The sequence below is a fragment of the Anopheles stephensi genome, chromosome 2 (genome assembly GCF_013141755.1).
Source record: "Anopheles stephensi strain Indian chromosome 2, UCI_ANSTEP_V1.0, whole genome shotgun sequence".
Lineage (NCBI taxonomy): Eukaryota > Metazoa > Arthropoda > Insecta > Diptera > Culicidae > Anopheles > Anopheles stephensi.
The window spans coordinates 67,818,711-67,834,884 of NC_050202.1; the positions used below are offsets into that span (position 1 = coordinate 67,818,711).

The 16,174-nt window shown below is 44.1% G+C and overlaps 1 protein-coding gene across 11 annotated transcripts in view; it reads right to left on the minus strand.

The window, feature by feature from the left end:
* The window catches only part of LOC118504436 (octopamine receptor beta-3R-like), a 64,720-nt gene that overhangs the window by 12,264 nt on the left and 36,282 nt on the right, over positions 1–16,174 (minus strand). For 10 of the 11 annotated variants that reach the window (XM_036038887.1, XM_036038880.1, XM_036038886.1 and 7 more), the window contains 6 exons: positions 14,961–15,059; positions 13,605–13,703; positions 12,058–12,333; positions 11,760–11,985; positions 6,310–7,987; positions 1,427–1,948 (listed from right to left, as the gene is read on the minus strand). In XM_036038887.1, the coding sequence (XP_035894780.1) occupies positions 1,427–1,948; positions 6,310–7,987; positions 11,760–11,985; positions 12,058–12,333; positions 13,605–13,703; positions 14,961–15,059 (2,900 nt within the window). The remainder of the gene's footprint in view (positions 1–1,426; positions 1,949–6,309; positions 7,988–11,759; positions 11,986–12,057; positions 12,334–13,604; positions 13,704–14,960; positions 15,060–16,174) is intronic. The other variant, XM_036038888.1, reaches the window with a different exon arrangement.

Sequence of the window (16,174 nt, forward strand, 5' to 3'; positions counted from 1 at the left end):
CGAGTCCACAATTCGGTCACTCCTTAGTATACACGAGTACGACATTATAGCTTATTTGAGATACCCTCCGACCTCCAACCTCGATGAGATTCATGAAAATGGAAGCTTTCCTTGAAATGAAAAAAGCTCCCAGAAAATGTTACCAGATTGGTTGTTGCTCATATCAGAATTTAGATCTTTTAGCAGCTCTTGGCAAAAGTGTTACACAATTATCTCAACCTTCTAGGATAAACATAATACCATCTAATCCACACATTCACATTCATTCGTCGAGAAAATATTTTATCGGCGATATTCAATTTACAAATAGTTCGCAAAAATTTATACAAAATTATTCAAAACAGTTTTATAATTCTTATTTTAAACAGTGAAATCGGATGGTAAAAATAGGAAGTATTGCTAAAAAACATGGTGATGCTATCCTTTTTTCGTTCGGCATAAAACCGATAGTATGTTCTGTCTCTCTCACATTTGTTCTTCACGTGGGCATGCAGCACATTTCGGTTTAGCATTGCAGATACGATTGCATCTTTTCGCTGACGGTGATAAAGTAACACTTTAGCATAATTTAAAGCAATACCATCTACATTCTCTGTCCAAGCATCCCGGTAAGATCGAATAGAATGGAAATCACAATTTAAATATTAATGCTACGAGCCAGAAACCAGACAGCGTTTTGCGACCGGCCAAGCTTCCCACGCAACCGAAGCGACCAAGCAGACGCAGACTTACGGTGTGATTATCCGTTCGATGCATTATGCAACACAGCACTGCCTTTATCCGTTGCAAACCCGGCAAACGATTTTCATTTGTAAAAATATTTTACGCTCAGCGGGGAAACTCTTGTTTCCGATCAATTAATTACGCACCGAGATTTAATCGTTTCGATTGTTGTTTTCAGTGAGCAAAGCTAACTTTTTGCTGAGTTGTTGCATTTGCTGAGTATGGTGATGTTGCGCTTGCTAAAACTATGCACGCTAAGCTTAATGGATTTAATGAACATTTTAAAATAGACTAAGCTGTCTACTCTAATGAACAGAGTGCGTGTGGTTATAAGCGGGTTATTAGGGGTTTTGTAAGTGTCGTACTAATAAAGCGCAGCAATTTTGTCGGCACAGTTTTGGTTCTGGTACAACAGCGAGTGGTAGGATCTCGTCAGGAACCTCTAAAACAGCACGATTGCTAAGGGTGATACAAAACAAACACAGCTAGCTAGCATAAAAGGGGTTCCGAGCAGTGAGGAGTGAGATCATACCAAGATTCGGTAAGCGGGACATGCGTAACAGCTACATTAACAACAGACAACACAGATGTAGAGTGCAACCGGACGTGCGGGAAGGTACACTAGAGCAGGCAAACAAAGCATTCGACAGCGGGTCAAGCAAGCGAGCAAAAGCGCCGGAAAAGTAGACGGAATCGGACTGACCTTCTCCACATCCGACGCTGGAACAGCGGGATTGCCGGCAGCCGGGCGGTACGGGACTGGGCACGGTCAGCCGATTTCCTGCGCCGGCGCTGGTGGAGACGGTGGGAGAGGGCGGAACGAACTCGCATCCTCCGCCGCAGGACACATGCACGGACGGGGCACGACGCAACCCGTACCGCTTCAGATGGTTCCACAGGCATTTGATCTTGCGGAACTTGTGGTGCCGGCAGGAGGCCGCCCCGGAACCATCGTCCTGGTGACCGGCCGGGTAACAACAGCTCGGCTGGTTCGCGTACCGCTGCTGTTGCTGGTGCTGCTGGTGCTGCTGCTGATGGTGCGGGTGTTGGTAGTGGTGGTTGGCATGGTGACGGCTGCTTCCGGTACCGTCACAGTCGGGGCCGCACACACCACCCGCACACCCGTCCTCGTCCAGGTCCGTGTCGGTGTCGTTGGCGTGCACCACATTGTCGTTGTTGATCACAATACAAATGGCGCCACGGCGCTGATGTTTTTGACTGGAGTCTACAGGATTTTCGATCGTATGTTAGTGTGTGTGTGTGCGTGTCAGCGCGATGTTTGTGAGCGATAAGATATTGGCGTGGGCATTGTTTGATGATTGTACATCGTTAAAAATTCCATTTCGAAGGAGAAGAAAACAAAAACCGAACGCGTTCAGTAGATGGGAAATTAGCACGGACACACACACGTACACACACCATTTTGTTTACGTCAAAAGTAGTTTTTAATCGAGTAGGCAGATACAGAGACAGAGTATGCGACAGGGCGATAGTGCATAAGAAGGGTTACAAAGAGAGAGAGAGAGAGAGAGAGAGAGAGAGAGCAAGATAGACGCCAGAGTGTGAACAAGAGAAATTTCGAGCGAAAACGAACAGGGTAACAAGATGACATTGGGAAAACTTTGAAGTGCATAAAAACAAAGTAAAAAATGGCATTACAATCCCCGTTGGTTCAGTATGTTTCGATGTGTAGATATGTTCAGACGATCAAACGATGCTTCTCAATTTCCTGTGGCACTTTTGAATCGCAATAGCAAAAAGAATCCCACCGGAAGGATGGTTTGTATCGTGATGGGAACAGCGAGCACAGAGCAAAAAATGCCTTTCACCAAAAGTTCTTTACGCTTCCGGATCACGCACTAATGGGCTTCGTCTCTGGGGCAAATCAATCAACAATCGAACCGGGCACATTTTGGGAGGCACAATTTTTGCGGGAAGAAGGAACCCGAGTACTGAAAGCTTTTGCTCACAGCTTTTGTCGTTTTTTTCAACGGTTTTTTGAACAACGGAAAACGATGGCGAAAGAAGCAAAAAAAAAACAGTCAGGGAGGCTCCGGCTTACCGAGTGCCTGCTGTTTCGTATTGCTTTACAAAATCCATTGAAAGCATTATCAGGCAGCGTGCGATAACAATGGAACTGGGCTGTACACGATGTGTGCGCGTTTGATTGACGGGAAGATAAATTACACCTTTTGCGGATGCATGAAAGGCAGTTGGATGGGGTTTTTCCGATGATTTTTCATCCTACCGGAGTGAGTTGGATCGAAGAGTGTAAGTTTCAAATCAAATCTAAAGCAAAATGAATTCTCTTTATGATAGCTGTGCTCCAATGTTCGTATGTTTTATGATGTTCGTAACTGAACGATTAAACAGCAGTTTTGAACAAATAGTTCTTGTGCTGATTCTTGTCAGCTACAATCTGTTCTGGGGTAACCACATTCCATATTTTTATCATTTTGTTTCATTTTCGTTCCACTCAAACACTCCTCAGTGCGTTTGCATTCCACTTAACAAACACATCATTCGCAAAGTAGTATGCATTTAACTTTCCATTCATGCTCTACCCTCAGACAGGGCTATTTTGAGGCGCCGTGAAAAAGGTTGACGAAGTTGACGAAGGACCGACAGCACTTAGAAGCATTGAAAAGCAACATCATAAATCCATTTTGCTAGCAAAAGGTTTCATGGGTGTGCATGGGCCGTATTGACATTGGGCACTGAAAAGGTTGAGTACTTTATTTACCGCTACAGAGTACGATGATCTCTGACAGCGAGGTGCTGAGTAATGTGCTTTAACTGGCAAACGGAGAGGCTTTAGTGAAATTGAATGTTGACTTATATCCTTACCACGGTTCAAATGTAACTCTATGATAATTGAAGGAGCTCATGCAGTTAAGAGATCTTAGAAAGACTTAGAGTGATATTTAAGGATGGGAGTATTTGGTGAATAATTTGAAGTGAATTTTCCATCCAACTTCAACCAGATAAACCTGTGAATAATCTGTTGGATATCCTTCAAATACCATAAGATCTCTTTTCAATATTTTCTCAGCTTTGCTTTCCATTCGATATTCCCTAAGCAACTGAAGCTTGATGTTGTAAGGTACATGATTAAACCTCACCCACAGGTACATCTTTATCTTTGCACCACTAGGCACCAACACACCGAGGGAAAATAACCATCCCAGACACATACACCACCCGATGAATGAATCAGCGAGTGAAAGAAAAACATAATCGCTTAAAATGTAGGCCAATAGGCGTTCCGAGAACGCGTCGGCCCTCCGGCACCAAGATGCTGTAGCCTTCCTGCATAACGAACACTCATTAAATCCTGGCGATGATTTAATCCTCCACCATGGAACAACTTTTTAATCAACTTTCTGCAACTTTTGCGGATGTAGGAGGATCTCCCTATCCATCAGGAGAGGGCGGTAAAAAAAACCTTAAACCTGTCGAACAAAAATCCACTTCATGTAAACTTCTCCATCCCTCAGCGTGTCGGTGGCAGATGATGGTCATTTCATCCTACCACATCTAGCTGTCATTTGACCGTTAAAACCGATGAGGGAAAAGCAAAACGACGAAGCAAAATAAAAACAAGCTTTATTAAACGCAAAATATTTATCCAAATTTATTTATCCAACACTTCGTACCAGGCGTACATGGAGGCGCCCAGTGTCTGACGCGCATCAAAAGCGATGGAGACGCCTGGTGGCTGGACACGAGAAGGCATTAAATATTAACACGAGTAAATCGACTCATAATCCGACTTACGGTTTTACAACATTCTGCCAGTCGATGAATGCAATTAAATATGGAACAGAATTTCGGAACTTTACGATAAAAGGACATTTGTAAAATAAATTTCTTTTACAAAGTAATAAATTAAGAATACGTAACATCAAGCATATCACCTTTCCCAAAACAATTAATGTTTTTCTTCATAACCTGAAGCAATTTCACCGCTTTCAGCTTTGCATCTGATCGCATCTGATCTGCGTTTTTGATGACAACGTTCACGTACCACGCATTAAGGCTTGTAATTAAATTCTTCGTCCGAGTTTCTTTTTCCTTCACGGAAAATTTAATGACTCGACACATTTTGACAGTGCTTTATGTTTATAAATTGCAAACAAAAAATCAAGCGTAAGCTACCACCGCTGATCGTTGTTCCGTTTCTTGTGATTTGGTACAGTGGGGGAAAAAAATAAGAACACTGTTGACGTACGATAAGTGCTGCTTGTTTTTCGTCTGCGTTGTTTCCTTCATGATTTTGTTTATTTTTTTCCATTTAAGGAAAAGCTCTTCGACCATAAACGTACATTCTTTGATTCATCCAGCCAGCTGACGGCATTCGTGAAGCAGCAAAATGACCAACTTCATAATGCCTTCGAGCAATGATTAAAGACGAAAACGAAGCCTCTCGCTTGTTCCGTGGGTGTTGCGAATGTTGAGCGACGGTTGAAAATACAAACAACAAACACCTGCATTTCTCTAAACAGACACACCAAGAAATATACACAAGCAAACACACATCACACCGAGATGCTGAGAGGGCCACACCAACTGGAGAAGAATAGTAATGGTAGAAGAGTCAGGTGCAACCGGATCGGTGCGAGGGAAAAACAATGCCTAGAAAACACCACATCAAAGTTTGTCCTAGGACACAGTAATCCTAGAGGAGTATATATAGAAAATAATAACACAATGTCTCACGGTTTAGCGAACCGCTCGGGAAACAATACAAACAGGCAGTGAAAAACAGAAGAAAATCAAACAAAACGTTCCCTTAAGAAGAAACGTAAAGCAAAATATTGGACCAGATTTAAAGGGGGAAAAACACACAACCTCATCGGTGGTAACATATTTCCTGTTATATGTGCATCTTTAAAATACATTTACTAAGGCCAATTCATCATACCCAGCTGTTTGGCTTCTTTCGAAGAATTTTCAACTAATTTCATACTGCCTTGTGCTAACAGGAAAGCACATTGACATTCAATTTTCGACGATACGGTTATGTACAAAGAAACACGTTCTATCTCACACAAACACACTGAACCAATCGGGACTGGAACACAAAACGGGAATTGTTTACAACACACGGCGAGAAGAGTTCATTAAACTAACAATCATTAATGCAGCTAAAACACACAAACACCTCGTCAGGTGTGTAAATACAGAGTTAATTTTGTTTCCGCATTTTCTTTCACTTTTGTCTGACGTGTTAACGTTTTAAAACCAATCTGATAGAGCAAAAGTTTTCACATTCCGATCATACTAAACCTCAGTTCTACAACAAACGTGCATGAGTGTGTTTTATACCGCATTGCAACAAAATCAAGATCATTGACCTACGTCGATCGTAAGACGGGGCACATCGAAAGGGGAAGGAGGATATCTGATCACAACGACGAGGAAACGATTTACGCAAGGGTTGGTTTAATGAAATGGGTGCAAATGAGTGCTCACTCAAAGTGGATTGCGTGAGTAACCGTGAACCATTTCGGCTCACGGCGTGTGCAGGTATGAAGTAAATTTAAACATTATTATAATGGATGTAACCAAAACTTCGTTACTTACTCGTAGAGCTGTTTGATCGTCCACCCGCCGTTGCCGCTCCCCCTCCACCGTACGTTCCACTACCATTCCGATTATTCAGTTGATAGCTGGAGTCATCGTCAGGATTATCGCCCGCCTGGAAGTTGATTACGTTGATGTTGTACGTCACGGTGGATGACTGTCGCTTGCGTCCGAGCCGCGGGTGTTGTGGTGACGGCGTCATGATCGATGGTGCTCGCGAGGGTGTAACGGTACGCGATGTAGGCGATACCGTTGCTCCCGTGTGGCTGTTGTCGATCACGATGTCCGGATTGTCGGACAGCATCATCATTTCGCTTGCAATGTCGATGGTGGTGACGGTTGCCGGTGCCGAAGTAGGAACCTTCGGAAGCTTTTCTTTCGGGCTCGTTGCAACAAGATCGAGCGAGATGGTAGACGCTTCACTCAGTTGAATATTCACCGGGCTGCAACGTGCATTCAACGACACATTTAGCGTCGTCGATAGTTGATTGTCTGCTGCAGATGAGCGGCTCTGAAGCGATGCTTTCGGTGAACGTAACTCTTCAACCGCTGTACCGTTGATCGTCGATATGAGATCGATAACTTTAGTGCCTTCTAACACTTCGGACGAACCGGTACCACTCGACGGTACGGCCACCTTCAAGCTGGACGTTTTAATGAGGGCACTCTCATCTGCGACGAGCTCCTTAACCGTTGGGATGTTCAGATTAGGCCGTGATCCCGAGAAGCCGTGATCGAAACATCCGATCAAGATATCCGGCGTATCCATCGCGCTTGAGCCATCAACTCCGGCTGCACCATGCACTGCCGGGGGTGCACCACCTTCACCCGTACCACTTCCTTCACTGTTAAGCACAATTTTAAAGATACCTTCCTTGCCAACCTCACTGCTGACCAGATTCTTGAAGCATCGTCTAGCCACACCTTCATCCTGCTTTTGCAGTGCAGCGTTAAAGTCCGAATCACTCAGCGCATAGATAAGCTCCTTCTCGTCTTTGTTGCAGTTCTTCAGGCTGTTCGTATTCTTGCCCAGCTTCTGACGCTGCTTCTCGATCATGGTAAGAAAGTCGGACTCGCTGGCCGCTATCTGGTGGCGTTTGTGAGTATTCACCTCTTTCTCCGAGTCTTTGTTCAGCGAGGAGGCAACATTGATCAGATCCAGGATGTTGTTATTGGAACGGTTGTCATTGTTTTTGTTGTTTCGCTCGGTCGACCGATTCAGGTTGCTGTTGTTCAGACTACTGCCACCTATTGCCGTACTACTACCAGTGCCTGGTGCAGCAGTAGTTGGGGCAGCACCACCACCATCAGCTGCACGTTTTATGTATGTCTTCAGCAGGCTGTTGCGCGAGAAAAATGGTTGGAAGAAGTTGATCTGGCGGAAACTGTCCTTACGTGAGGCGCGACGCTGCTGGTGATCGTTCTGTTGCTGCTGTTGCTGTTGCTGTTGTGCATCCTTTATGTGTATCGGTTCCGAGCCCGAGTAGCGCAGATTGTTTTCGTAGTGCAGCGGAAAGATGGAGGACACACTGTCGGAGCTTTTGATTTTGCTCTCGTTCTTGTATTCTAGATCACGGAGATCGATGCTGCTGCGGCTCAGGCGACGCGGTGGCGAGGACGGAACGAGAAAGTCGTCGTCAGTGTTGGCAACGACCGTTGGCACTATTGGCACCTGTAACTGCAAACAGAAAATTAAAAACAATATTGTAACTTCATGTGTATTGTTGAGTTACAGGTTATGGTAAGATTGTTAAATCGTTCTGCGAATGTTATACAAAGAACCACTAAGAATCCTTGAGCATTGCACAGTTACAAGAATTTATTGATTAAGTCATTCAAGCCCTGGTAGCAATTCCACAGAATCATAACCCTGCTAGAGCCACAATTACCGTGATAACGCTTTATTGCGATTAAAATCGCGAGCTAGATTAGGATTATCGAAAGCTATTGAAAAGTGAGCGTTCCGTTCCACCAACACATAGCCACACGTCTTTCGCTCCTTATCGCACGATTTAAAAGCTAAGCGAATTCCCTTGAAACATGATGAACCTTTGCTACAGTAACGGGTAAATTTTCTCACCAATCAAACCTAAACCAGTGTCTAGTACCGGAAATGGAGACAGCATCAGGGATCGTGGTATCATGGTGGCGTGGCGGTATGGAACCAACGGTAGACGAACGTTTATTGTCCGTAGCTTCGCTATTACGAAGATTACCGGTTATTGAATGGAAGAAATCTGATCCGCCCGACTACCTCCCACCCATCCACGAAGGGCTGCTACAGCTCGAGTTTCACTTTGCAGCATCCGTGTTCTTGTCTTGTCTTAAGAGTCGTAGTCACGCCACGATCCAACCCAACCATACCAGACGGACTTCGAACGAGCAGATTGTTAATCTTTAATAACGATTATTATCCACAGCGGGAATAATCGTTTCCCCAGATGCTGTCATTATCCGAGACCCTTGCCAGTCGATGAACGGAACCATTTACTGGGAAGGGCTCGGATGGGAAAATCTTATCACCAACACCGCAGCATTTGATACTACACACGTGTCTATCAGTTTATGGTGTAGCGTGGCTACGTTATCCTGGTCGTATTTGCACCCAGCATTAACTACTTGCAAAATGAAGTTTGCCTTCGATGAACACTTCAAACTATGCGGATGTTTGAAGACATATCAAATGTAACAAGATAGGAAAACTCATCGTCCTTCAATTAATTTAATGGAAAATACTCTTACTGTTCTCCTCGGATAAGAGCCTTGAGGTGTCATATTACAAATAATATTTTGTAAAGAAATAACCCACAATATTTCACCAGTTCACAGTTATGAATCGTAAACATTATCGTGTCTACTCAACTGTCAGTGCAAGCTCAATCGATTTTTTTAATTTTTATCTTACTCCGCTTATCTAGTCTCGCTCGCTACAGGCAGTGATTTATCTTTTCTCCTTGAACGCCTATAACTGTCACTGTCATGGCTTCTGCTTCCGTCCCTACTGCTATCTTGCTTACACCCTCTGTTTCCTGCATTAGAGCGAACACGAACAAAAGCCGATGGCTAGCGGCACGGAACGGCAGCAGAGTAATTTAAATTTTAACAGCTTCACAATGATCATGGAGTCCGGTGGAGGCTGCTGAATGCTGCAACGACATTCAGGACGATGCCAACAATCGTACGTGATTCTTGTTTATGGCTTCTCATTTATTTCGCTACTAGCTTTTCTGCCCTTTTGCTCTCCACATTCGAGACTTTATCCGCACGAGACGGAAGTCTAACTTTTCCTGCACCGGTACCTTACGTTTGTGATCTACCGGAATCTATTGTCTGCTGATTCGACATATCGTATCATAGCATTGGAGCAGGAATGGGAGATAGATAATATGAGATGATCTATTACCGCTTTGAAAATGAGCACAAATTTATCCATTTGTTTCATCCTACGTTTAGTATTGAAAAGAGCTGATTTTCGTATTTTTTCATGTAAATCTTTTATTTGTTTTAGAAAAGGATTTTTGAAATAGGATTGAATAAACAAACTTCTTCCATATAAAAGCTTTCAATTTAATCTCGGTTAAAGTTATTCATAAATGATTGCATGGAAATTCTACGTAATGTGAACCACGTACAGCATTATATCACTTGTTTCAAGTCCCCTCAATCATATCCCTCCAGAGTCCGGTCCAAAAATAGTTTATATGCATGGAATGGAATCACTTATGTTAAAAAACCGGTGATTCAACTTTTACTGTACAAAGCCCATTGTTTCCCAAATCCAACCTGAATTATTTTACGTTTTTTATAGCATTCTCATTCAAGCTCTCCCATGAACAATAGTTTAATACATTCCAATGATTGGGCCATGCAAAAGAACCTATAAAATTTTATTCCTGCCACGAATGTGATCCATTTTTAGCCCACATTTTCTTCACCTGCAGTTTTTCGACCATCTGGGCCGACGCTAAATAAAGCGTAAATAAAAACAATCGATTGAATCCATATTGGGCGGGGTTGGGGTTCGCTTCACAGTTCATTGAAATGGTCATAAGTAACTGACGGAAAGTCAGAAATAGACTCACAAACAGGAAACGGGCTTCAAATATACGGTTCCAGGTACATTTCACTCGAAAGGAAATCAAATAAAAGCGAAAACGTTTCAGTGGCATGCAATGCCGCACACACGGTTGCCCATCACCCCGTTTGCGGTTTCTCGTATTCTTTCGGACCATTTACAACGCCGATTAGCCTGCTGCTTCCGACCATAAACAGTACGCTCGAAAAACTAGCGCGGGTGCAGGGCGAGCACATTTATTTTTATCCCTTCGCTTCCGCCGAAAGGACGCGACGCGTTGGATATTAGGCGTCTGTCCTCGACAGCAACTCCGACTCCGTTCGAGGTCACCGTATAAGCTCAGTGGAATGTTATTGATTCGACTTGGCCGTCGGTCGGGGACGGGAACCAGCGGCCTTGCTTTCGCTTGCCCGATGGAGACGCCTGGTGGCGGTGGAGGCGCCTGGTGATGGAGTGACTCATTCACGTCTGTCGTCAGATTCTATTTCGAGTCCGGTTGCGTGCAGAAGCTTTCGCATTTCATGATAAACTCACCGACTGCTGGTGTCGGTAATGAATTGGTATACGATTTGTCACACGAACAAATCGTAAGCGAGTGACTGTCTGCTCTAGATATCGTGCGGGGCCCGATAAGTGTTGTATCACACCACACAGCATTTACGGATTTCCCAGATGCAGACAAAGCAGTAGGTGGAGTGTAAAACAAGACATGTATTTTTACAAATACGAGTCACAAAGGGTATAGGGTTCAATTGCTGCTTTATTGTTTAATGCAATCAGGAACGATCGATGTCATTCATTTGAAATATTTTTCTTCATTGTTTCACCACTTACTTCAAGATCATACTCAGCGATAGTCATTCAAAAACGTAATTACCACTTGAACTAAAGAAGCTGCCAGTAGCTACGCATCAACAACTTTGTAGGTATCAAACACAGGCGTTTCGTCTTGGTGATAATGAGTAAAGGAACGCAATATCTTTCGTTTCTCGAACGATCGTACTACATAGTTTTCCTTCCCGTGAACAGGTTGTAGCTGTGCCAGCCCTAACTCTCCATCATCTATCGGCATCAATTTTCTCTATTTAAAAGCTCATTAATTTTATCCTTTCCCCCACTGTTGCAACCAACCACCAGTCGAGCCTATGATAGAAAATGCTCAAACCTTTTCGCACAATTTGCTCATTACGGATGGCTACCCCATCAGCACCACCTTTGCAAAACGTATACCCGGTTTTACGCCGAAAACACCCGGCCATTGAGGGTTTAATTTGGCAATTAATTAGCCACGATGTTTAGCATCGGGTCAATGGTGCCACAATATGGTTAGGTGGAAAGATGCTTCACTACACACGCAGCCCGCAATGATACTCACGTCAAGATCGCTCAGCTCGCTGTGTGTATCGTGCTGGATGTCTTTAATGTCGATGCCGAGATCGCAGTCGCTCGCACGCAGATGGTGATTCCGATGGTGCTGCAGGTGGTGGTGATTGTGGTGATGGTTCGCGTGCAGCGTATTGGACGCGTTGTTGATTTGCACGCTGTTTAGCAGTATGTTTGAACTGGTGCGGCTCAGTGCTTTCCGCTGGCGTACCGCTTCTCTGTAGAGGAATTTGTAGAAGAAAAAGTATTAGCACTGGAAGGTGCAAGACTTCTCTCCTGCTGCTACTTACTTGTAGATTCGGTAGTACATCGTTATCATCACGATGCCCGGTATCCAGAAGCTGATCGAGCTGGAAATGATTGCGTAGGATTTATTTACAACGAATATACACAGGTCCGGCTTAATCTTTAGCGTTGCCAGATGTTCCGCGGTTGTGTACCAGCCGAGAAATATGGGCGTAAAGGATATCAGTGCCGGCAGCACCCAAACGTTCGCCAACATGAAGAACACGGTCCGCTGCGTCATGTACAGTGGGTACTCCAGGGGACGTACGATGGCAAAGTACCTGCAACGAACGAAACATCAGATGAAGGCGTAAGTGGCACCGACACAAAAAAATCATAAGCGAAATAACAAATTAAATTATCTTCATCAGTAAACGTTTGCGGTGGAATGATAAACAGGGCAGCCGTTCCATGATGGTCGAAATGATAAATCTTTCTTTGAATGTACTATTCGGTTTTTAAAACGCCAACCGTGACTACATCTTCATGTACCTTCATCTACCTGCGCACCATTTAAACGAGTCTAATTCGTTTACGGTACACCTCAGTCACTGTGCAACGAGGATCAAAAGTTTGGCAAGCATAAATTTCATTATTAAACTTTTGTTTGCCGTTGCCACTAAAGCGACCGTAGCTCTCCATCTCTCTCTCGCTCTTCATATCGTTGAATATCAACTATATTATGCAAGTGTTATAGCCATATCAATCATATTTCACATTTATTTTGTTGGCTCATTTGTTAAAGAGAGAGAAAAAAACGGAAACGAAAAACTTATAAGTGAACTTGTAATGCTTTTCCCTGATAACTGCTCTGCCAATACTCTGCCTCTCGCTCTGCCTGTCCTACCGACCAGTCTACTCATTTGCTCGACCATTCATCATAATTTACCATCCATCTTCGGCGAAGATGATGTTGCTCGTCTTCCGAGAATTATTCCCACTAGGTTCCAAAATCAAGTGAGCGAACGTGCGAGAGGGAAAAGCGGCATCGAAATAGGATAACTTTTTTAACTCCCCGTCCATGCTGACCGTTCGAAGGTACTGCCTGCTCATGATTAAATCGTAAGAAATAAAAAAATGAGAGGAAATAAAACACTACACCAAAGAGTAAATCGCACTAGCGCGTCCTCGAAGGACAACACTGTACTTCTCTTTCCAGAAATGAGCGACGGACAGAAAAAGGAAAAACCGAACTCCTGCACCCAACGAAGCTAATTAATAGTTCAGTCTTATCATCATTTGTCGGACACGGACGGGTGTCTCGCTTGCACTTGCATCATCTTCACACGACGATAGAGAGCAGCCATGCGAGCGGAACAAAAAAACCAAACCCATCCCAGGAATGAGAAAACTTTTTTGCAACTATTTGCCAACATCTCACTAGGTCCCGGGGCACAGGAAGCAAAAGTCGAGTCGAAAGAAGGAGGTGTACAAAGCAAGAAAAGAAAAAAGTTGCTTGGAAACCGTCGAAAAGCAATGGAAGAAAATGAATTTACATGGCGAAGGTCGAAGTTCGGCTGCTTGAGAGGAACTTGAGCGTGACAGTACTTACCGGTCGACCGATATGCAGCAAAGGTGAAGTATGCTCGCCGTCGAGAAGTAAACGTCCAGGCTGTTCCACACGTCGCACATGAACGGTCCGAAGAGCCACCTGAAATGTAATCATGCGGCACATCAGTCTTCCGCGGGCAAACGTAATTGGGTAGGGGGTGAGACGGGTAGTTAAAAGTTTCACAAAACGTTTGGCATCAAATAGTTGTCTAACAAATCGAGAAATTGTTGGTACAAAGTTGGTTAAGAGTTTTCCTTACAATTTTTAGAGCAACGAGTTGCTTTACTTTAACTGGCATTGCTTCTAGCGATGCATTCAATTCAAAAGGTTCTAAAAATAAAACAAATTTTCACCCATGATGCACCATAACTCAAAGCTGTGGTAAGGGAATTGTGCAACGATTAGATTTTCCGCTTCTCAGCAATCACACACACAATTGCTGGAACACGTCTTTCGGTGAGGGCGCAAATGTTCGTTGCACATTCATCCTTGTTTTTGGTTGGCAAATGGTTTCGCGAACGTTCACCATACTTTTCCTGGAAAAAAACACCTGGAACACAGAAGCCAAACCCCGTTTTTGGCCGAATGTCGAACTCGACATCTCGACGCTTTATTTTCGTTCCAGGCGTTTCCTTTCCCCTTGTCATTTCCCACATTCCCATTTCTTCACACTTACAGTGTGTTACAAGGGGAGATGCTCAACTATCCAACCAGTAAACTGGTTGCCATTCTCGGCGTTCCGTACGGCCAGCGAACCATTGGGACGGAAATTGAATTTTCAGAGCCATTTGAAAGCGACAGCCGAACAAAAAATAAAAAAGGCGGCACACGCCGGTGTCACTCGCAAATGGAACAAACTTCATTCCGTCCGTGCTTCTTTTTCTTGCTGCAGCTTTTCTTTACCATCATCCAAAAGTCCATTGGGATTCCGAAAACAAACTATCTCGCACCTCTCCGGCACCGCTCGCGAACACGTTCGAAATCCCGCGCTCGAAGTTTCGCGAACTTCACTAACTGAAAAATGCGCCATGTGGCAAATGGGCGAGACCACCATCGCCATCGGTGGTAATTTCATTTGGCAAAATTTAATGCTGATCGAAAACGAAAGCAGCCGATAATTTGATTGTTTTTGACAATAAACGCTTTTAGTGCCATCTCGTGGCCGATTTTTTTGGGGGGAGTCGGTGCGTTGCCGTGTCGCATGGTAGCTAGTTTAAAGCCGTTTTGATCGTTGAGTAAGCGTTTATTGTTGAGATGCAAACTGTCATAGAGCTGTTGAGCATATTTATTTTAATTGTACCAATTACTAGAGGGGAGCTCTTGTAAGGTGTCTTCATTCTTGCAAAGTTTGCTTACCTTCCTGACAGCTCCACCGATGCGTTGAATGTCATCGCACAGAGCGCTACCAGCATGTCCGCCATTGCTAATGATACTACAAAGTAGTTGGTTATTACTCTGCAAAGGAACGGAGAAAAGAGTTGAAGAATAAAGTTAAGCAACGAACCAGATCTAAAAAAGTTAACAGTTTAATAATGTTGTTACCTTGGCGGTTCGGATAATGTGATAAGAAAATCAAGAATTCCATTCCAGAGTATTGACAATAATATCGTTAGAAATATGTCAGACTCAGTACCGCAGACTCTCTTCAGTCCCAAGGACCGAATGATCTGTGCCTGCACACTCGGTGGCATTTCTTTGATTGTCATGGTTTTTGTACTTACCAGTCTGCTATGCACTTGCCGTCTCGCTCACTACACATATGTGTCTGTGCATTGCAAGTGGCTGCCAGGACACAGCAGGTCAAGCAGTGCACAGTTGGAGGTTTGGATGTTAGTTTACGATAATTTTTAAACCCATCCCTGAACCATCCCCGGCAAGAGGATCGCAAACGGAACTGGTGGAGAAAAGTTCGTCCTTCCAAGTCAAGTAAAGAAACCTATCGCTGTGTGTGTGTGTGAAAGTGCTCTCGGAAGGCACACTAAATCTAATCAAACAATTCCTATTCTCCATCATGTCCGTACCAGGGCAGAGCACTCGACCCAACCAGTTGCGTTGTGCTGCACAGGAATAGCTTCAGGTTTCCTTCTTGCAAATTTCATTCCTTCTTACCAACTGCAAGCAGCAACGAACCGTTCGCTGCAACCGTCGAGGACAATTGAGCACCAGTAGAGTGAAGAAAGAAAAAACAGGGACAGAAATGAGCAGTTCGCCCCAGCAGCCTCACAGCCCCAACCGTTCCAAACAATTTACTCGCACTGCATCTTTAATGCTGTCGTTTACAATCTCCGCACGGATGCAGGGAGCGCAAACAGCGAACAAGTAGGCAAAAGCAACGTATAACACTATCTGTGTTAGTGGCAGCTTTATCTCGACCGGCTAACGTGGTAGCGAACGGAACAATCGCATCCGGATGTCCTGCATCTACTGTCGATGATTTCTTGATTGGTTATCGTTAGCTTTTATTAGGAACGCCTGGTACGCCTGGCGGATATGAAATATTCGCTCTATCAGAACGCGAAAGGTTTCGTCTTCCGTTGATGGCGGCTACACAATAGGCTAATTGTGTTATT